At 40.1% G+C, this 22,626-nt stretch overlaps 2 protein-coding genes across 2 annotated transcripts; one reads left to right on the top strand and one right to left on the bottom strand.

The window, feature by feature from the left end:
• Window positions 1-322: 322 nt before the first annotated feature.
• LOC114270800 (homoserine kinase) lies at window positions 323-1,897 on the top strand. The gene has a single exon (XM_028212389.2). It carries the CDS (start codon window positions 454-456, stop codon window positions 1,591-1,593), a length of 1,140 nt encoding a protein of 379 aa, XP_028068190.2. The 5' UTR covers window positions 323-453; the 3' UTR covers window positions 1,594-1,897.
• A 1,248-nt stretch (window positions 1,898-3,145) lies between these two features.
• Window positions 3,146-14,267, bottom strand: LOC114292482 (monosaccharide-sensing protein 2). The gene is made up of 6 exons (XM_028236462.2): window positions 13,829-14,267; window positions 13,386-13,533; window positions 11,454-12,020; window positions 9,349-10,295; window positions 7,584-7,771; window positions 3,146-3,696 (listed from the first exon to the last, which is right to left on the bottom strand). The coding sequence occupies exons 2-6, from the start codon at window positions 13,462-13,464 to the stop codon at window positions 3,252-3,254; spliced, it is 2,226 nt and encodes a 741-aa protein (XP_028092263.1). The 5' UTR covers window positions 13,465-13,533; window positions 13,829-14,267; the 3' UTR covers window positions 3,146-3,251.
• Window positions 14,268-22,626: the final 8,359 nt, after the last annotated feature.

Genomic DNA, 22,626 nt, shown 5'->3' with positions numbered 1-22,626 from the left:
AAAAGATAAAAAACACACTTATTTAAATCATTGCACATTTTTCGTAAAAAGATAAAAAATACACTTACTTATTTAGATCATCCCAAATAACCCCTTAATCTTACTAGCTCAACTAAAAAATTCAATCAATTCAAAGTTTCAAAATTACGAGTCTAAAGATTCACTAAGGATCTTCTAGAGTTTTTTTTTCTAAAGTTTCTTAAAGTGGTGTGTTGTATGGATGAGATTTAATGCTAAAAAATTGATGTGACTTGTCATTAAATCTCAACCATACAAAAAAATTTTTTTAAAAAAAAAACTGTAGATGATCCTTGCCCCTAAAGATTTCGCCTCTTACGTAGTCTAAGAAACCCTAAAGTTAAATTTAAAATTCTAGTCACCGAATCCACACACACTCTCTCTCTGTCTCCGACCGCGTGCGCGTTCGTGTGCGTGTACTGTGAGTCTGTAATAATGGCGATTTGCTGCTATGAATCTGCTGCTTCGAAGCTCATCTCCATCTCCACATCCCCTCCGACCAATCCCTCCAAACCCAACACTTGTTTCTTCTCTGTATCCCAAACCTTGAGATTGAGATGCAACCTCTCACTCCCTTCCAAAACCCTCGTTACAGAACCCCAACCCCTCTTCACCTCCGTCAAGTCCTTCGCACCCGCAACGGTGGCTAACCTCGGCCCTGGCTTCGACTTCCTGGGATGCGCCGTCGACGGAATCGGCGACTTCGTCACCCTCCGACTCGACCCTCAGGTCCACGCTGGCGAGATCTCCATCTCCGACATCAATGGCAATTCCTCCACCAAACTCAGCAAAAACCCTCTCTGGAACTGCGCTGGAATCGCCGCCATCGCCGTCATGAAGATGCTCAGCATCCGATCGGTCGGCCTCTCCCTCTCCCTCCACAAAGGTTTGCCTTTGGGCAGCGGCCTCGGATCCAGCGCCGCCAGTGCCGCCGCAGCCGCAGTTGCGGTGAACGAGATGTTCGGCGGTCCGTTATCGGTGTCTGATCTAGTCCTCGCCGGACTCGAATCGGAATCGAAAGTTTCCGGCTACCATGCCGATAATGTGGCGCCGGCGATCATGGGAGGGTTCGTGTTGATTCGGAGTTACGATCCACTGGAATTGATTCGATTGAATTTCCCGAACGAAAAAGACTTGTTCTTTGTGTTGGTGACTCCGGAATTCGAAGCTCCAACAAAGAAGATGAGAGCAGCATTGCCAACAGAGATTACGATGTCGCATCATGTGTGGAATTGCAGTCAGGCTGGGGCACTGGTGGCGTCGGTGTTGCAGGGAGATTTGAAGGGATTGGGGAGGGCATTGTCGTCGGATAAGATTGTGGAGCCGAGGAGGGCACCATTGATTCCAGGGATGGAAGCGGTGAAGAAGGCGGCCATGGAGGCTGGGGCTTTTGGATGCACCATCAGTGGAGCAGGGCCTACAGCAGTGGCGGTGATTGATGATGAGGAGAGGGGGAGGGAGATTGGGGATAGGATGATTGAAGCGTTTATCAAGGAAGGGAACTTGAAGGCATCAGCAATGGTGAACAGGCTTGACAGGGTGGGTGCTAGACTTGTAACTAGCATTCCTAGATGATTTTGATCATCATGAATAACAAACAACAAAGGAAAGGACCCCCATTCAGTGCATGGTGGGTGCTCTGTGTGTGTGTGTTTTGAACCAAAAAACATTGGCAGTGATTGCTGTACTGTATCAATGGTGGTTGGGTTGTCCATCTCATTGATTTGTAAGGGGAGGGAAGGGGAATAAAAATAAAAATGAGCCAGCCACCCAGCCAGCCATATGTGATCGATCATGCCCTTGTGTTGTTTCTTGTGATTTACATCCCCAAATGGTTGCATTTGCATTTACATCACAAATGACTGTTTTACTGACTGAATTTGATTTACAACTCTTCTAAGCTCACCTTCAATTGTGTTTTTATTTTTTATTTTTTTTATATGTCAAATGGAAAATGCTATAGACCCAAATAATCTACCAAGGATTCTCTAGAGTTTTTTTTTCCTAAAGTTTCCTAAAGTGGTGTGTTGTATGGGTGAGATTTAATGCTAAAAAATTGATGTGACTTGTCATTAAATCTCAACCATACAACACACCACTCTAGGAAACTTTAGGGAAAAAAAACTCTAGAGGATCCTTGCTCCAAATAATCTACTAAATTTTTTATCAAACTTCTCACGTGACCCACGTATGTGTGGATTTTACACCCATGCAAAAAGTTTGATAAAAAATTTAGTAAATTATTTAAATCTCTAGCATAACTCATGTCAAATTGTAACAATTAAATTTCGTACAGAATTTGCCACCAACTTTTGCAAGATGCCAAAATTTAACGAGACTGGTTCTTTCCTTCACATTCATGATGATGGGATTGTTATTTACATTGGGTTGCTATTAACATCCTAATTTCTTCTTAGTAAATGCTAACAAGTGTGTTTTAAGCATTGTTTAATGTTAAAAATATGTAAAAAATGCTTTAAAATATATAAAAATATTAAAAAGTATATTAATTTGAATAAAATTACATTAAATTTAATAAAAGGCATCTTGGGTTCTTTAATTTTTATTTTTATTTTTAAATCTTTAACTTTATACATCAAGAGCACTTGTGGATACTATGCAAGGCACAACATCTTTGCTAGTAGCACCCATTATATTTGACATTTTATAAAGAAAATAAAAAAAATGACATTTACACGATTAGAACAACATTTTTAAATTATGACAGATTGGTTTCACCACCAGCTGCATGCAGATGCTCTAATTGACTATCAAAACCGTGACATGTATTCCGAATGTATCCCTCCAACCCTTCCCACAAAAAATACACAAGATTCTCCATCAATGTAAAGGTATAGAATTGTTTCAAAAAAAAAAATGCTTAGAAGAGTTATTATTATTATTTAAATGGATTTATTATGTGATTTCCCAGCAACATTGATTAGAGCTGTGTGTTCCCTTACGAACATGCTTTTCTTTTAGCTCATGTTTCTTATAGATGCTCTACGTGTTTCTTATTAAGTTTTCAGGGGAACCGAGGAAAAAGAAAAATAGACGAAAAAAGTCGGTGAAGCATGATAGGTGGAAAAGAACACATACAAGAAAATTTTCCCAAAGATATCAAAACTATCAAACTACTCACAAAAATTTATATATAAAGAAAAAGGAAACCAAATCCAGCATTTAAAACACAAATCAAAACTTTTATCTTTTTTAAATCACAGACACTGTCATCAATTGATTTTAGAAGCCGCTGCCTGCTTGGCACCAACAGAAAAGAACTCCGTAATCACTTCAAGGGGCATGCCCTTGGTTTCGGGAACCTTGAGGAAAACGAAAAACCATGATATGGTGCACACAACAGCATACATACCAAAAACACCAGTAAGGCCAACGGAGTTGAGCATCACTGGGAGTGTGTATGTAACAATGATGTCTCCAATCCAAAATGTGAGGGCACATATGGCAATGCAGAGGCCACGAACCCTTGTGGGGAATATCTCTGCACAAAGAATGTTTGGGATTGGCCCAAATCCCATCACGAAGCAACAGAAGTAGACCACCACACTAACAGTTGAGATGGCCGCATTTGCAACATCTCCAAGGTTAACAAGACCTCCGATGACAAGAATGACCAGGGTTCCTATCAACAAAGGGATTGTGCTAAGCAGCAAGGTCCTGCAATGCAAGAATGGGTTAACAAACCAATTAACAGTTGATACCCAAAGGTTTTGAACCACAAAATGCTCAAGTCATTATCTTTTACTAGGTAAAGAATGTCGAGAACAAAGTACCATGAAGTTAACCAACCCAACCTAAAATGGCATGCACATGATATATATATGTCTATTTTACATGAATATAAAAGGCCAATTATTGCCTTCCATTGTTGAAGTCTGGTCAACACAACCACAAAAAGGAGGACCTGCTTCAGCTCTAAGCATTTTTTTAAGGTTAGCTAAACACTTCAAAGAGTTGGAAGATAAGATTTTACATGTTAGTCTGGCTAAATTCTTAGAATAATTTGAGGACTGCAATGTAGGCTCAAATTTTCCTTTATGTAGTTTTCCCCCCTCTTATCGCAAGAAAAATACAATCATACAGAATTAGAAAAGTTGACTTAGCAGGGTGTTTTCCAGTTGTTCATTGTAATTAGAGAGTCCTACAATCTGCCCTACTTTCCTTTGGTTTTTGTGCTACTGAAGGTTTTTTTCTTCTTTATTGTTTTGCATTTTTTATGGAGGGGTGGAGATGGACGGGTGCACAATATCAACCCTGAAAAAAAATAAAAAAAAAAAGAGAGAGGATACATTTTTGTGGGAGAACTAATATTAAGTGGGAGGACTTCAAAATAAAAGGGGGGAAATTTTTTTTCTTGAAAATGGGACTCAGTCACAACCAATTTTGCCAAATAAAAATAATAATAATAATATGAAACATGGTCACATCCATCCCTAAATGTGGCAGTCACATGTTGAAATGTATTACTAGTTTTCTACAAAAACTACCACCTTTTAGTACATAACAATTTGGAGACTTGACCAATACATGATGCAACATGAAGGAATGCACATGACTAGTACATTGCCAATATTATACCCAAAAAAAAGTACCTGAAAGGAAAATTTTATGTATGTGTGTTGGCAGGGTGTGCCAAGATACATCTACCATAACTATGTGGTTTGTGTAATGTATCCATCTCATCGCTCAGGGAGGTGTATTTTTGTAATCAATGAACGAGAAAGGAAAATTCCCTCACTGCGAAACTGCAGCACAGAGTATAGAATAATAAATTCTACATCCTCTATGGCCATCTCAGCTGACAGTAAAATTGGTACTGGTACCAACGAGCCAACCTCCTCGTCGAAGACCGTGGTCTAGAACCAGTCTTCCTCCAAAAAAAGGCTATGTACCACTAGTCCTCACCAGGCAGTTTCGGTGGTGCCAGACCCCGAGATGCCTTTGGCCCTCCATGTACTCTCTGGCCTCAGTGCTATGGGTTGACTCAACAAACCCGAGCGAATAACCACATTCAATGCCCCTCACACCCTCAACATTTCTACAAGAGTTTGGGATTCTAAACAAAGAAATCAACAAGGGAAGAGAAAACCGAAGGAGGAAAAGAATCTCAAGGGCAGAGGCACATGATCTCAAAGCTCTCCAACCAATGAAGAAGAAAAATGAAATAAGGCCCCCTTAAATATGTCTAGGGCATCTTTGAAATATGAAGCATCACTTGGAAAAATGAGACGACCACTAGACCACAGAAGCGCAACGTCCAATCTTTGCCATCGTAACTTTTTTTCCAAAACGTCTCCCGGCTTGACAAATGCCAACAATCACTTAAACCCCACAAGTGAGTGTTAAACCGGCTAATGGTTCATGAGAGCTCACATGAAGAGACCATAATGTAGTTACATAGGTCCAGCCCCACAACGTGGTATTGCCACGACATCCCTTGGGTGACTTCTGTGGATAACACGTAGACCGCTCATGCATCAACAAACACCTCATGCCATGAGTGTAATTACTAACAACCTCGCTTCACCCAGTGCCTCAAGCAGCTCATGTGCCGCTAATGACCTCGCTCACCCAAGACCTCGAGCTCGCATGGTTTACCCTGCTCACTGGTCACCCCACTGAGCATGCCTCGACTTCCAAGACTAAAGTATGCTGCTCGCACTACCTACATTGGGAGTAGGGCCTATGTACCTTGAATGCGACCACCAAAGGACTTGTGGATTAGAAGTTAGAGTTCAAGGCTTCGTCCAAGCACTCGCTGAGCTCCCCCTCAATAGCAAGGTGCGCTTGGACCAATCTTCGAGAGAGGGAACTTGATCACGACATGTAATTCGTCGACAATTGTATCATACCTACCTCTAAGCCATTAACACAAAGAAAAGGGACATATCATATTTACCAACTGTCAACACACGATACATCCCCCAAGGTCATGCTATCGTTGCAAAATTTCCTGAAGCTCCCTCCATTTTGCCTAGTCAAGAGGGTTGAGCCAGCTGTCTCAGTAGAGCTCGCACCCCATATAGAATGGCTTCATTCATGCAGATCACCACCTTGCTCCTCAGGCATACAGAGCTATCCACTGCCACGATCTCTTTCCTAAGCTGGCTTGGCTTTCTCCTCTCTCAGCTACGGTGGTCTTCGGCCATCTCCAATCCTACCATAATCCCAAAAGGCATCCCTCAGGCAGCTCACTCATCGGCTATCCACAACCTGTATCACACCACTAAGTTGTCTATACTAACCACCTACATCGATTTTGGGTACAAACACACTTTTGTTGAAAGTTGGTCAAGCTTTTTCTTAGAAGCATAGTAAGGATTACTTTCGATAGCATCGCAACACTGAGTTCAAGGTATTTTCTTCTACCCTTCTTACGCTAAAAAAGTAGGGTCAGCTAATGCCCATGAAAACCTACCCTCCTCTATCCTACAGGGCCAACAAGGAATAGTACATAACATTCATCTCTTGTCCATCAAATATCTAAAGGGAGATCCTAAATACGCCCACTTAATTTCTCTCCACACCCATTGCATGCATTATAAACCTTAAGATGAGAATGCTTAAATGGATTTGTGGTAAGACTAAGAAAGAAATAGAAATGAATTTTTTTATGAAATGGTGGGAGTAGCACCTATTGAAGATTAGTTGAAAGAAAACAAGTTCAGATCGTTTAGTCATGTACAATAAAGACTTATAGATGCAACAATAAGGAAGGGTGATATATATGATCACCATATATAGAGATGTTAAGGGTAGGGAAGACCTAAGTTGACATTTAATACGTTAGTGAAAAAATATACTCCCTCCATCCCATATTGTTTGTCCAGTACGCAAAAACGAGAACATAAAAATAATGTATTCTCATACTAAAATTTTCAAAAATTTTCACCAATTGAAAGATCTCATTGAGTACATTTAATTTATGTAAAAAAAAAAAAATCTTGGCACAAAAATATAGTATTTCTTAAGTTCTCGCTTTTTGTGTTGGACAAACAATTTGGGATAGAGGTAGTATAATTTATTTAATTTAACTGAACATATAGCCCTTGATAGAGCTGAATGGAGAAAGGATTCTTGTAGCAAACCTCAATAGGGACAAAAGGCTTAGTTTGGTTTACTCACCTTTGGGTTGGAGAGAAGAGGTCTATAGGACATATAAAAGGACATCAAGTAAGTAGGGATGACAACGTAATGGCTAGCGGACGGGGTCATCCATACCACCTAACCTAGTGGGGTCAATGATCAACCTCACCCCTAGACCAACTCAACCATAAATGTTTTCAATTGTCTCATGTTCAATAACTAAACAAACACAAAACATTCACCCCAAAAAGAAACTATTGTCACTCCTAGAGCCACCCTGAGTAACAACGGCATGGAGAAAGGTAGGCTACTGACTTTACGGTCTCTAAAAGGAAGTCAAATATTCCCTTTTTGCACCACAGACATTTCCTAAATCAACAGAATTTAGTGATCTTCCAATTTCATACAAGAACTGCAATTATGCCAAGAGAATAAAAGGATAAGAGAAAGAAAGCTACCTTCTCCCAGATATATCCATTAGCCTCATAGCAACAGCTATACAAGGAAGCATCAACAAGGTCGTGATGGTACTAATAAGCAGTGAAGAAGAAGCTGAACTGATGCCCAAATTTGACAGAAGAACTCCAACACCTGCCTGCTCCAGAATTTGAGGAGTGTAGTAAAGAACTCCGTTTATACCAGAGAACTGCATAAAGAAGAAGACACACCATATAGAGCAAATTAGTTATACATAGAAAAATAAAAATAAAAAATTGAAAGTGAAATTAAGCAACCCATTGATAAGGTATACTGCACCATAGGAAGAGCTGTGTGACGATGAAAAATTACTTTGGTGTGTGCATCACATCTATCAGTTTGAATTTATTGTTATATCACACAATAACAATAACCATAACTTAACAACAACATAGCATCATCATCATCAACAACAACAATAACAGATTATTATGTGTGCCACTGAACTAGTATTGCAAAAGCAATTTTTTGATTGAAAGTGCAAGCTCCTTGATTTGGAAGACATTTTCACATTAGATATACATGAGATGGTAATTGAATAAGGCAAGAGAAAATGGAAAACATTGCTTTCAAAATTTTCATTTTTAAAAGGAAGACTTTAAATAAATGGACAGGTAAAAAACATTTTTCCAACTCAACCTGGTCACTGAAAAAGAGATATCTAATGCAAGCTTCTCCTTAATTTGCAGAAACTTTGCAAATATCTATTACAATCCAAGTTGACGTTGACATCAAAGTGAACATTGGGCGAAAACCAAATGGATTATTGTAAATTTGGAACACTTCTAACAAAAGACCTAGAATTGCCATGATAGTTTTTTAGGTGAATTTTGTAACAAGGCAATAAGGTTGAGATAATAGAGACATTAAAGATAAAAGAAAGGACACAAAGGTTTAACGTGGTTCAGCCAATAATGACCTACATCCACACACACACAAAGCCCTATGGGCTACATCTTTCATTCACTCAACTTCATACTCTTATTTACATGATACATCATACATATAGAGTGAGAGCAACAATCAAATTTCTTTAGTTAAGGGATTGAAATAAATTAAAGAAACAAAAAATCATGATAAACATAAATCATGAAATTTTCATATATTCTAGTATTTTTCATATCTTCTAATATCTTTAATAACATAATCTTATCTTTAAAAAATTTTATCACGCAATATTTTAAAAAAAAAATTAGGATTAGAAAAGGTAAAAAATTTATTGCCGAAACCATTCCCAGTAATACTAATCAAGTTTGGAGAATTCAACCCTAAAGATATCCCTAAAATCCTCATCGTGTTTCGTTCATTACTCTTCAACCCTAAAATGCTAATAATCGTAATATGATCCCAAATGAAGTATTTGTCAAACGAGCAGGATCTGTCACCTGTGTGTCCTATATAGGAAACATTTTCCACTCAGTAAAATTGGACATATCTTCTTAATTACGCAAAGAAGCCTAGTGTCCCAATTCAATGGGTCAAGTTTATCTATATAAGGGTAAGAAAATACAATGCACCAAACCCTTTTGGCTTTATCTTGTCTAACAGTCATGGAAACTGGAATCCTGTTTATAACAGGAAACGAGAAAGGAGCCAACTCATGGTACGATATAAAGAAAGGAAAATGGTAAATGCATTACTTGTTGCATGCTACAAACAGAAAGGACACCAATTGCTATTGCTTAGAATTTAACTTTCCAAAGCGAAAAAATGCCACAAAAAATTTCAACAGATTCTATTGGTTACCTGCTGAAGTATTTGAATCCCCACCCCAACAACCAAAGCATGCTTGACTCCTGGTTCAAAAAGATCATTCCAACTTGGCCCTTTCACAGCAGTTTCAGATGGGTGTAACATAGCTGGTCCAACTGCATGCTGATTCACAAGCTCCTTAGAATAAAGAGCTGGTTGACTCACCAAAGCAGCAGCCTGGATGAACTCGCCTTCTGCAGGGACATCACCACCAGGAAGAGAAACTATAGATCCACGCCGAGATGCAGAGACACCCTCCTCATGCAAATAAATTCTTTTAAATCCACCTTCCTTCTTTCCATCTTGACCTTCTCTCTCAGTCCATTGCCATGCCAGCTGCCAACCCCCACCAATGCCCATGCTACTGAGAGGTTCCCCAGTATTTCCTTGCGTGAGACTATCGTGCCTCATGCTTAAAATGCTTCCATGGGCAGCTGGAGGGACAATGTCTTTCTCCAAGCTTGTTGTCTGGCGCGAAATTAGTGGACTGTTCAAATTGTTGTCAGAATCAGCAGCACCAGCATCGGACGTATAATCCTCCCCCTCTCCGGCAAGGCTCTCTTCATCCCACTCTTCATTTTTAGGTTGCTGCCCTGCCATGCTGAACATGCTACCAAAGTGTGGAAAAAGCATGCTTCGCATGCTTCCTGTCTCAGGAAGCTTTTCATGGACACTGCCAAAGAGGGTGACAAGAGGATCCATAAGGGGTACATTCTGGTTTGCAATGCTTCCCTGGCGTGATGCAAAACCAAGACTACTCTGCCCAGTGACAGGTCGAGCAACCCAGGAGAGACCTTCTTGAGGCCCATACAACCTGATTTTATCTCTTTCAGCAGTTGGTTCCTGGTCATCAGTGATTTCATTGTCTGGGCACATTATGTATTCTTCTATAGATGTTTCACCCCCAACTCCAAGACCTTCAACTAGCAAAGCCATCTCTCCTGTAGATAAAAGGGAATTCAAAATTATCCAGATGATGCAAAAATAATAATTATAAAAAAGAAAAGATCAAAATAGCAAAAAAAAGTATGGCAATCAACAGTTTTCTGACTTTGCTATACTCGTGAGAGAAACATATCTTAAGATTGTGTAAAGTTAAATCAATTGTAAGCTAGATACCAAATCATACCAAACCAAGCCCGGTCTCCCAATCAAGTGGGGTTGGTTATATGAATTATTTTTCTCCATCCTATTCTGTCGTGGGCTATATGCTTAGTAATTTTGCTCAGTAAGCTAGATAAGTTACTAAAAAAAGTTAGGCTTGTCAAAAAGATGTTAACATAATTTCCAACAATAATTGGGCATGCATGTGCCTATTCGGTGTTGTTTAAAGCAGCAGAGGAAATGGCAAACCACTTGATGTATGGTTTGGTGGCAAGGAAGTTGAGGTCGCAAGGGCCGGTGTTTGAGTTAAAGATGCTGTTTGAGCTTCCTGTACTTCTAGTTCTCATGCAACCAATTCTTTCATTTTGAATCTTTGGTTGACTTTTTAGGTAAAATTGGAGCATAGGTTTTCATTTTCTTCATTCTTTTAGTTTCATTCCTCTTCTTTTCTATGTAAGTATGGGAGTTGCATGGGTTACAACCTTACAATACATTTTAGTATTCATTTCATTTAATTACAAAAATATGCTCAATAATGCCATCAACACATCTCTGCAATGTGTACGCTGGAGTCCCAACAATAATTTAACAAAGTGTCAACAAACAAGGCAGAGTCTGCAACTACACGTCTCCAGCTTTGCATAACAAACCTATCAAGAAAAATTTAATTAAGCAATGAGTTTCCAATGCTTAACTTATAAACTTAATTTAACAATATCAATACAAGAAAAAACCAAAAAAGGAATAAAGTTCATGTATTTATGCGCAAGGTTTAAACAAATAAAAAGGTAAAATAAAAGCAACATTAAAGTTCATGCAGAGAATCTTTTCAATAAATAATGTAGAAACTAATTTGGCAGAGTTCGATTCGTCAGAGTCGTATTAACTGGAGTTTTACAATGCAACATATAATAATTGGACCATTTACTTGCAGGCCCATGCAAAAAAAAAAAAAAAAACAAAATGAAGCATTCAGTAAGGAACAGAAGACTGACCAGAGACATCTTCCCTGCCACGCAATCTCTGCAATACCTGCTTCGCCTCAAGCATGCGTCCTTTGCTCACAAGCCACCTTGGAGACTCAGGCAGGTAAAATATTGTTAATACAAAATAAATGAGGGAGGGAATAGAGAGAACCCCAAGCATCAACCTCCAGCTCGGGGAATCCATCAATGACATTCCAAAAACCATGCAATATGACAAAAACATTCCACCTGAACCAGTAAACTGAGGCAAAGTATTCAATAAACCCCTTATCTCGGGCGGTGCTGTCTCCGATATATAGATTGGAATGAGCGTAACTGCCAAACCAATTCCAAACCCATCTAGAAGCCTTGCCACCAGTAGAATGTAAACATTCGGGGACCACAACATTACAAGACCGCTAACAAAATAGAGGACAGATGACATTATAAGCATGGGCCGCCTGCCAAGCCAATCTGCCATTCCACCGGAGCATGTAGTAATTAAAGTGGCACCAATGAGTGACATGGCCACAATAAGCCCCTCTACAGTTGGGTTGCTTTCCAAGTTGAATTCCTTCTTTATGTATAAAACAGCCCCTGTTGTAAAAGAAGATAATGTTTTGGGGAATTGAAAGAGAAGGTTATGCAACAAATGATTAAGTAATCAAAACCCTACAAAAAGTAAACAGATAATGAGGAGGAATTCCACCAAAAAACCTGCACTTCTGTGGAGCAAATTTGATTCCTATAGAAGCAGGGGCAACTCCACACAGGTATGAGTGGAATTAAATTTTTATTTACTACATATAATTGTTCGTTTGATGAAAACCTTAAAATAGTTGTCACCACTGGAAAAGGAGTTTGAACACACTGCCCACTTAGTCCAATTCTAAACATCCCAAAACATCCCAATCCTCCATTGGGTCTACTCTACTCTACTCTACAAAGTCCATGCAAGAAAATCATTTGTTTGTGTATGTATTTAGTATAAATCATTTTGAAAATTGATGTAATTTATTCAAATTAGGACCTAAACTAGATGGAATTGTAATTTGAAGTCAATTTTTTGTTTTTTACTACGTGCAAATTGATGCGTCAAATTGACTATGTTGTTTATTTTAAATCTTTTATATGATCAAAATTTCTAAAAGAACATCAATTGTAGTGCAAGATTCATCTTCTACCCAAGAAATGTGGGGTGATAGTCGCATAGAAAATTATTTTCAGCTAAGTTGTGTTGACATGAACAATCTTCTATGAGATCCAAGGAAAGCATGCCTAGTTTAGTCCTCACTGAATAAGGGTTTAAAAGGAGGAGTAGATTGAGTCCAAGGCTACAATAAAAAAATCTCATCTTATCAATTCTAAAACTTCATCTACTTGAGTGGCTTTTTTGTTAAAACAATTTATTTATGATTTGAGACATTAAAGTTTCTGGACTTGTTGGAAATAGGTGATAGATATTTATAGGTGTGAATTTCTATAGTACTGGTAAAATTCAGGGTGTGTTTGGTATCATTTTTGTTTTCATATTCTATTCTCAAAAATTGGGAAAATGAAAATTTTGTTTGACAAATTGATTTGCTGAAACACTTCTTTTGGAAACACTTTATTATTTTTTCTGATAAGCAACAAAGAAGATTGTAATAGATAAAGTAGAGAGGGGGCACAACCTGAGTACAATCACACAAGAAAATCAAAAGAATGAAAAAGAAGGAAAAAAAAGTATTGAGGAAACTCCAAAATCCTACAGAAAACCGTAAAATAAAAAAGATAAGTTGATGAATGGGTGTTTTTTTATTGTTTTTGTTTCTGAAAATATCGAAGATAAAAACGAATTTTGAATTCCTACTGTAAAGAAATAAAACGCCTGGGGATTCAAAAGCACAAAATTTATTAGTTGTGATCCAAAATATAACAATACAATAAAAAAGAGTAAAAATAAACGAAAGAATAAATTACCAGCAATAGTAGCATTATCCCATCCTTGTAGTAAGTTACCCATTGCTGCAGCAACAGCCACCAGAACTGCTCCACTCATCTTGCTCTCTCTCTCTCTCTCTCTCTCTCTCTCTCTCTCTCAAAACTGCAGATTTCTGCAATTACTTACCTGAAACAGACATTTAAAACTCAGGGATCAAATTGAAAACCTCAGAGTCACGAGATCGAAATCTAATGAAAGCATTAGATATATATATATATATATATTGATGATGATGATGATGATGATGATGATGATGATGATGATGATGAAGTAAAATTGAAAACAGGAGCAACTAGTAGAAGTAACACAGACTCAAATATAGAGAGAGTCAAAACAATTTTGAAAGAGTCTAATCCAAGGAAGAAATCAAAATCTTTAGATACCTATAAGGCAAAAAATAAAAAAGAATAATGATTGTTACCTATATTCGTTTGATATTGAAGAAAGGATCAGAAAGAACCAGCCATAGATTTGTTGAGGGATTCCTTAAGCTTTTAGAACTAGAATCCTTTGGGAGAAGAGAGAATCTTCTTCTCGCATACAACAGGCCAGAGTGTCTCCCACTGTGTCTGTATGTATGTTAATGTATCCCTCACTCAATCACACACCGCCAAACTCGCAAAACGGGCTACTTTTGTGGTGGGGGGCTAAAAGGAAAATAAAAGGAGAAAGAGGGGCTTTACTATTAAATAAAGTAGTTTGGGGGGTAAAAGGAAAATAAAAGGAGAAAGAGGGGCTTTACTATTAAATAAAGTAATAAACAGACAACAGTCCACCATCAGCGCTGTGCCTGCTAGCTGTGCGACAGTTGCCCCCTCCTTCTCTCTCCTCTCCGCTCCTCTCCTCTCCCTCGCTGCCATGTAATGAAGCAATGCAACTCCTCCTAACTATTTTATATTAGAAGTCAGTTTTTTTTTTTTAAATATATAAAAAATTATAGAGATAATGTAATTTAAAAAATTTTAAATTAATAAATTGATTTTTAATCTAATTATCAAAATAGGCCACAAATAGACTATTTTAATTAGTTTTTTAGTTATTTTAGTTTAGTTTTAAAATTTGTGTTTAGGTTAGTAATTTTTTTTTATTGTAGTTAATTTAATAATCGTGAAAGAAAAAATAAAATGATTATGATTTGCATGTGATATTTTATCTTATTAATTATTTTGAATTATTTTATTTTTATTGATTACTTTAACCTAAACCTAACTTCTCAAGCATACCTACGTTTCGGCTTGCAATTTTACTAACTTTGGCATATTGAGAAATATGTTAAAAGTTAGTTTTTTAGATTTTTTTTTTATTTTTTATTTTTTGAAAAAACATATTATACAAAAAAAATAAAGAGATAATATGATCTAAAAAAAATTAATAGGTCAAAAATTTAATTTTTAACTAGTTACCAAAATAGGCCGACACTTGAGAGGAGAAAACATTTGGAATTTAGTTTTTTTTTTAAATTAATTATTTTAATTAAAAAATATTTAAACAAATAAAAAGAATAATTTTTTTTTTATAATGATTTTTAAACTATTTTACCTTATTACCAGCGCGTCCATATCAAAATATATGTCTCATTCCTATGTTTATTGACAAAGGCATAAACCAAACAGATCACTCCACCTTCATAATCGCTTGCAATCCTGATTACAATTTACGCTGTGTTTGGTTAAGGGATTTGAGGAGGGATTTAGAAAAAGAAAGGGAAAAATTAGGTGAAATGTAAATAAAATACACCTACATTTCACCTAGTTTCACACACTTTTTCCCTTTCCCTTTCCAAATCCCTCTCCAAATCCCCCAACCAAACATAACATTAATTTATTGGCATTTTGATTTAAAAGTTTATTTATTGAAAATATAAACGCCAAAAGAATTTATTTTCGTTTTAAAATAGAGGAATTGAAATTTATAATTTTTATTTAATTATTAAAAATATAGTAATTTATGATTAATCAAAAATAAAACCACAGTGAGCCTGAACCAACCGATTATTTTCCATAGTGGAGAGAGTAAACAATTAAGGAGAGAGTAAAGTAAACAATTAAAGAGTAATGATGGAGAACACTCCAAATGCCAGTTGTAAGTGTCGTATTACTACGTATCTATAGTGACACTTTATATTAGTAAAGAAGTGCAGTCTACTTCAGTCCAGATGGATCATCTATCAAGTTTTTTACTACTCTTTTCCTCACAAAAACCTAAAAGAAGTCTTTTTACTACTCTGACTCGCAAGATTTTAGTTGTTCAATTTTGTAATATTTTTATGTACATAACATATGAAAAAATAAATTATAGATTTTTAAAAAATATATATATATTTAATAAAATTGTGTTATAACAATTATCAAGTTAATTAATTTTATCATATAAAATAAATTATTTAAATCACTCAAATTTGAATTGTGATAGCTCCACAAATCTCCTTAATTTAATAGAAGCAAGTCTTATCGTGACGAGCTTAAATTGACTCTTGACAAACACCTGATAAATGTTGAATAGAAATGAGAGGGTAATTTTTGGTGAAAATTAAGCCGAGCTATGAAATGGATTTTGTGGCCCAAAGTACGAAGGACTGTGTAAAAGAGACTGTAATATTACTTCGGCCCAATAGGGACAAAGTTACTCCGGTCGAAAGAAGAAGAAGTTACTTCGGCTTACGAGTTATAAAGTACTTCGGTCCGGAAACAGTTTGGAGTTATACCGGTCCAGAATCGTGGGTTCGGTTTGAACGTACTATGGGTTGAACAGGAGAAAACCGAGGTAAGGAAGAATGAAGGGAGAACCGAACCAATGATAGTCCGGCTTAATCTGTGGCTCGGCATATCCAGTTTTATTTCAGTTGTATGGAAGTTCGGCCATGATGAAAACCATCCCACTTGGTTTAAGCAGTGGGGGGGTGTAAAAGGATAAGCATTATCCTTTAGGAATGTGAATCCTAGGAAGACTCTGCATGGAGAAATAAAAGTCCTACTAGGATTGGGCGACTCGAAACCTATAAAAGCTCACAAACATCACCTTGGAGGAGGTAACAGAACACAACACAATTTTGCTTTCTGAGAACATAGAGCTTTGTCCATTTGTCAAGCTTACTGACTTAGGCATCGGAGAGGTTTCCGGCACACACCCGCCGGCTAGCTCACGTTTGTGTTTTCAGGTGATAAAGCGACGTCGTACGGAGGAGCGTGGACTTGGTCAACAGGATTATACGAGGAGAATTAAATCTTCCCCGTACAATTGGCGCCGTCTGTGGGAAGAACAGACAAGAACAAAAAACCTCTTGACTAAGCTTCTCATTTTCTCAATCAATGGCACACATTGAAGAACTACCGCAGTCCGCCGTCGACGGGCTAACTCCAGATGGGGGCGCAAGGCGAGAAGGATTACCCTCTGTCCCTCCTATGGCAGATTTGGAGCCCCAACAACATAACTCCAGGAGGGGTGGCAGGGGAAGGCGGAATAACAGTCCTCGTCACTCTTAGAGTCCCGACCGGCAAAGACGAAGGATTGACCCTCAAGCTCTGGAAGACCGCGTAAAAGAGCAAGACGAATTAATAAGAAAGATGGCGGCGGACATGGAGGCCTTGAAACGCCAGATGAAGAAAAAAAAAGTGGCGACAGGAGAGGGGCGCAAAAACAAGACACCCCCTCGCCACTCAGAAAATCGTAGCAGGAACACTACACCCTCACAAGGAGAGAGCAGAAGCCTCAGGACAGGCGACACTCAATCCTTGTCTTCTAGAACTCGTCACTCTAGGTCTGAGAGGACGAGATTTGAGAGATCATACACTGAAGGAAGCACGTATTGGCCTTTACATGCACACCAAACTAGATCTAGACAGACAGAGCTGCCCAGGTTATCCGACTTACGAACCGTGCTTGAAGAAAAAGCACGATGCAAGGAGGATGCCAGGGCAAGGGATCCACACCGAGTTTCTGCCTTACAGCGGTTGGCTCCTCAGACACATGGAAGCGTCAAGGTTGGAATGCCAATACCGCGCCCTGCCTATGAACCAACGGACAAAGCCTTAGCAAGACTACAGACTTCGCCGTTTGTTCCAGCAATCGAGAACGCACCCCTACCATCAGGCTTCCTTCAGCCGAAATTCACCACATATGAAGGGAAGACGAACCCGTACTCACACTTGAGCCACTTCCGCCAAGTCATGGCTGTATACAGACGAAACGAGGCCTTAATGTGCATACTCTTCCCATCAAGTCTTGGCGACCTAGGCTTGACTTGGTTTGAAAAGCTCCCAGAGGGCAGCATAGCCTCCTGGGCTCAACTGGCTGAAGCATTTATAACAAGGTTTCGAACAAACACTAAGACGCCGGTGGAGATAGACCAGTTACTCTCCATCGACATGGGGGATAAAGAGACCCTTAGATCCTACAACAGTCGCTACTGGGAAACATTCAATCAGATTGGGGACTGCCCCACCAATCTTGCCATTGCGCAGTATAAAAGAGGCCTTCCAGTAGGGAACAGACTAAGGGATTCGATCACCATGACGCCACCTCTCACCATGGAGGCCCTGATGGAAAGAGTGCATCAGCACATCAGGGTAGAAGAGGATGACGCACGTGCCAAAGCAAAATCTAGTGCAACCACGGTACCAGAAAAGAAGACCCCAGCAAAGGTCAATGCAGTAGATCGGCAGAATAAAAACGGGCGTGGCAGACGAAATAACGGAGAAGACCCAGACAAAAGATGGTTGAGAATCCGCACTGCCATAACAACGGTGTTCAAAAAACCAATATATCGGATTCTGAGCGAAATAAGAGATGAGCCTTTTGTCAAGTGGCCAGCAAAGCTAGGGGAAGCTCAGAAAGACTACGACGACAGATCACGGTGCACCTTCCACAAAGAAAAGGGGCACCGAACTGAGAATTGCACACCGTTAAGACAACACTTGGAAGAGTTGGTGGCAGCAGGCCACTTGGACAAATATATTGAAGGAGGGACGCAACCGGCCCCCCAAGATCATAATAACCATCCCAACAGAATGCCAATCGACGCACCACCTCAAGGTATTATCAATGTCATACATGGAGTTTTTGAACCTGAGCGCGTATACGAGCTCAGAGGATCAATTAAAAAGGCTGAGCACTTTAGAGAAGTGCTAGGTGCCCAACCAGCCACGAAGAAAGGGAAGACAGAGGCAACAAACGTCATGTCTTTTTCGGATAAAGACCTGGATCGAATATACTGTCCTCACAATGATGCTCTGGTTGTTACTCTCCGAGTCAAAGATTTTGACGTCAAGCGGATTCTGATTGACCAGGGTAGTTCATGTGAGATCATGTACTACGAAACATTCAAACAGTTGAAGCTACAAGACAAAGACTTGGCGCCTGCAGTTTCTCCCCTAATTGGATTTAACTCCATGCCATAGTGGCCCGTCGGCAAAATAATCCTTCCAGTCAGAGCAGGAAGCGTAACAAAACAAGTGGAGTTCTGGGTATTGAAGGTCCCCTCCACTTACAACATCATCCTGGGCAAAACATGGCTGCATGCCATGCGATCGGTGGCGTCATCTTACCACCAAGTAATGAGGTTCCCCAACGACACCGGTATAATTGAAGAAGTCTATGGAGATCAGATCATGTCAAAGCAATGTTTCGCCACGGTGAATGGCAGCCGCGCTGCAAAAGGATATGTTCGTTCGGTGGAAGAACCAGAAAGTAATGAACTATTCGCGGACGTCGATAAAGAGGCTGATCAGAAAGCGGTGGAGGACTTGGTGGAGGTAAAAATAGATGAGAAGAACCCGGATAAGTTCTTCTTGCTTGGCTCATCGTTGTCCAGCGCTGAGAGATTAGAGGTCTTGGAATTCTTGACCTCTAACATCGAAGTGTTTGCCTGGACGCCCTACGACATGCCAGGCATTGATCCAAACTTCATCAGCCACCAACTCAATATCCACCCATCCGCCAGACCAGTCATACAACGCACACGCAAATCGGCACTCCACTACGCCGAAATAGTGGCAGAAGAAGTAGGCAACCTACTGGAGGCAGGAGTAATTAGAGAAGTGCACTACCCAAGATGGATCTCCAACATAGTCGTAGTGCCAAAAAAGAATGGTAAATGGCGTGTCTGCGTCGACTACAAAACGGTCAACAAGGCCTGCCCAAAAGATAGCTTTCCTCTACCAAGGATAGATCAACTGGTGGACCTAACGGCAGGGCATAACCGACTCAGCTTTCTGGATGCATACAGAGGCTACCACCAGATCGCCATGCATGAACCAAACCAGGAGGTCACATCCTTCACAACACCAAGGGGATTATATTGCTACAAGGTCATGCCCTTTGGCCTAAAGAACGCAGGGGCGACATTCCAACGGATGGTCACCAAGATGTTCGAACCATTGTTAGGCAGAACAATGGAGGCTTACATCGACGACATGGTGGTCAAAAGCAAGGATGAGAATGACCATCTTAAAGACCTAGGCGAGATGTTCCAGATCTTGAAGAAACACAAGTTGCGCCTCAATGCGTCCAAATGCGCATTCGGAGTTGGATCTGGCAAATTCTTGGGCTTCCTTGTGACCAACCGGGGTATAGAAGCAGACCCTTCTCAGATTAAAGCAATCCAGGAGTTGGAAAGACCAAACTCAGTCAAAGAAGTGCAGCATCTCACTGGTATGCCAGCTGCGCTCAACCGGTTCATAAGCAGGTCATCAGACAGACTACGACCATTCTTCCAAGCTTTAAAAGCCAAGTTTGAGTGGGATGAAGAATGCGACCAAGCTCTGGAAAGCTTGAAGGAGTACATGTCTTCCCCACCACTACTTGTTACTCCAGTACCTGGTGAAGAACTCTTTTTGTACCTGGCAGTCTCTCAGCACGCAGTTAGCGCAGTGTTGGTTCGTGCAGAAGGAATACAACACTTGCCCATCTTTTATGTCAGCAAGACATTATTGGGAGCCGAAACAAGGTACTTACCCTTAGAGAAACTAGCGTTAGCATTAATGATGGCATCCAGAAAATTGGCACACTACTTTCATGCCCACACCATAGTCGTCCTCACAGCTTTTCCACTAAAAGTTTTGTTTGAAAGGGCGAACTTTTCTGGGCGAATCTTAAAGTGGGCAGTAGAGTTGGGACAATTCGACATCAAGTTCCAACCCAAGACCGTAATAAAAGCCCAATCTTTGGCAGACTTCGTCGCAGAGTTTACTCCTGGAAGTCATCATATCTGCCCAGTCGACCTAACTGACACAACCGAACTAGGGACGAAAGTTGATGCCGGAATAGCGCAACCCCTAGTAGAGGGTAGTCAATCAAGCACCAAGGCAGACCATACTAAGGACAACAAGGAAGAGACAAACAAAGGCTCACCAACAGTTCAATCAGAGGACGAAGGGCAGACAGCAAACATGGACCTTGAAGAAAACACCATCCTTGACCCCACGACATCATCTGACCCCTACACTTGCTGGAAGTTATTCGTTGGAGAGATGTGGAAGCTCTTTGTGGATGGAGCATCCAACCGGCATGGTGCAGGACTTGGCATAGTCCTCATCTCCCCAGACGGCCTGGTTATAGAGCAAGCAATCAACCTTGGCTTCCCAGCATCCAACAATGAAGCGGAGTATGAGGCGCTTCTCGCAGGACTCAAGTCAGCACACTACATGAAGGCCACCGAACTAATGGTTTACAGCGACTCACAACTGGTGGTAAACCAAATTTCTGGCGATTACGAAGCAAAGGATGACAGAATGGCCAAATACCAAGAGCTGGTCAGAACAGAGATCAAAAAGTTCGATGTAGTAAGGATAGAACAAATTGGCAGGGAGGAAAACAGCAGAGCAGACGAACTAGCAGGCTTTGCCTCGATGGCAGATGCATCTACCCCTCATCCATTGCTCATCGACTACTTACCAAGACCAAGCATAGAAGACCCCAAAGCAGAAGAGGTATGTTGCGCAGAACTCGGCCCCTCTTGGATGGATCCCATCATCCTGTTCCTAAAAGACGGCATCCTACCAGAAGAGAAAAAAGAGGCCAACAGAATAAGGGCAAAGTCGCAGCAATTTTGGCTATCTCCATCTTTGGCATTATACAAGAAGTCATTCTCAGGGCCTTACCTAAAGTGCGTTCATCCCAGCAAAGTAGAAGCATTCTTGTTTGAAATACACGAAGGAGTATGCGGAAGCCATCAAGGGGGAAGGTCGCTAGCTTACAGGGCCATTTCGCAAGGTTATTGGTGGCCATACATGCAGGCAGATTCAGAGAAATATGTGAAGAAATGTGAAAAATGCCAGAAATTCGCACATCAAATACATCAACCAGCCAGAGAACTCCTACCATTGACTAGCCCATGGCCTTTCGCAATGTGGGGTTTGGACATCGTAGGACCACTCCCAACAGCACCCGGCGGCAGAAAGTTCTTTCTCGCGGCAACAGACTACTTCACAAAGTGGGTTGAAGCAGAAGCATTGGCATCAATCAAGGAAAAAGATGTAAAGAAGTTCGTCTGGAAAAACATCATCACTCGATTTGGCATACCAAAGGCCCTAATCTCAGACAATGGCACTCAATTCGACGGCAGAATCTTCAGAAGCTTTTGTGAAGAGTACAAGATAGAGTTCTACAATTCTACACCAGCATATCCTCAAGCGAATGGCCAAGCAGAAGCATCAAATAAAGTCGTCTTGGATGGACTAAAGAAAAGACTAGAGAAGGCAAAAGGCAAGTGGGCAGACGAACTTCCTCATGTTTTATGGGCATACCGCACCACACCTCGGCGATCAACAGGAGAAACACCATTCTCCTTAGCTTACGGAATGGAAGCAGTAATCCCACTAGAAGTTGGCCTCCCCACAATTCGAAGCGAAAATTTTGATCCAGACTTAAATAGAGAAGCCATAACTTTAGAACTCGAACTCGCAGAAGAAAGAAGGGAAAGAGCACTGGTTCACATCGCCGCATACCAACGAGAGTTAATCAGAAAATACAACAAAAAGGTGCATCCAAGACAATTCAAGATCGGCGATTGGGTACTGCGCAAAGTAATGGGAAACACTTTGATCCGAGGAGATGGAAAGTTAGGGCCAAACTGGGAAGGTCCTTACAAGGTGGTTGGGTTAGCAGGCAAAGGGGCATACCACCTAGAAGACAAGGATGGCAAGGCAATCCCTAGGCCATGGAATACGGCCAATCTTAAGTTATTTTACTTTTAACTTTTCTTTTTCAAACATATGTAATTTT

This window comes from Camellia sinensis, chromosome 5 (genome assembly GCF_055761805.1).
Source record: "Camellia sinensis isolate YWXY chromosome 5, ASM5576180v1, whole genome shotgun sequence".
In the NCBI taxonomy this organism is placed as follows: Eukaryota; Viridiplantae; Streptophyta; class Magnoliopsida; order Ericales; family Theaceae; genus Camellia; species Camellia sinensis.
The sequence above is the reverse complement of the archived record's forward strand: the minus strand, read 5'-3'. Positions and strand labels throughout refer to the sequence as shown.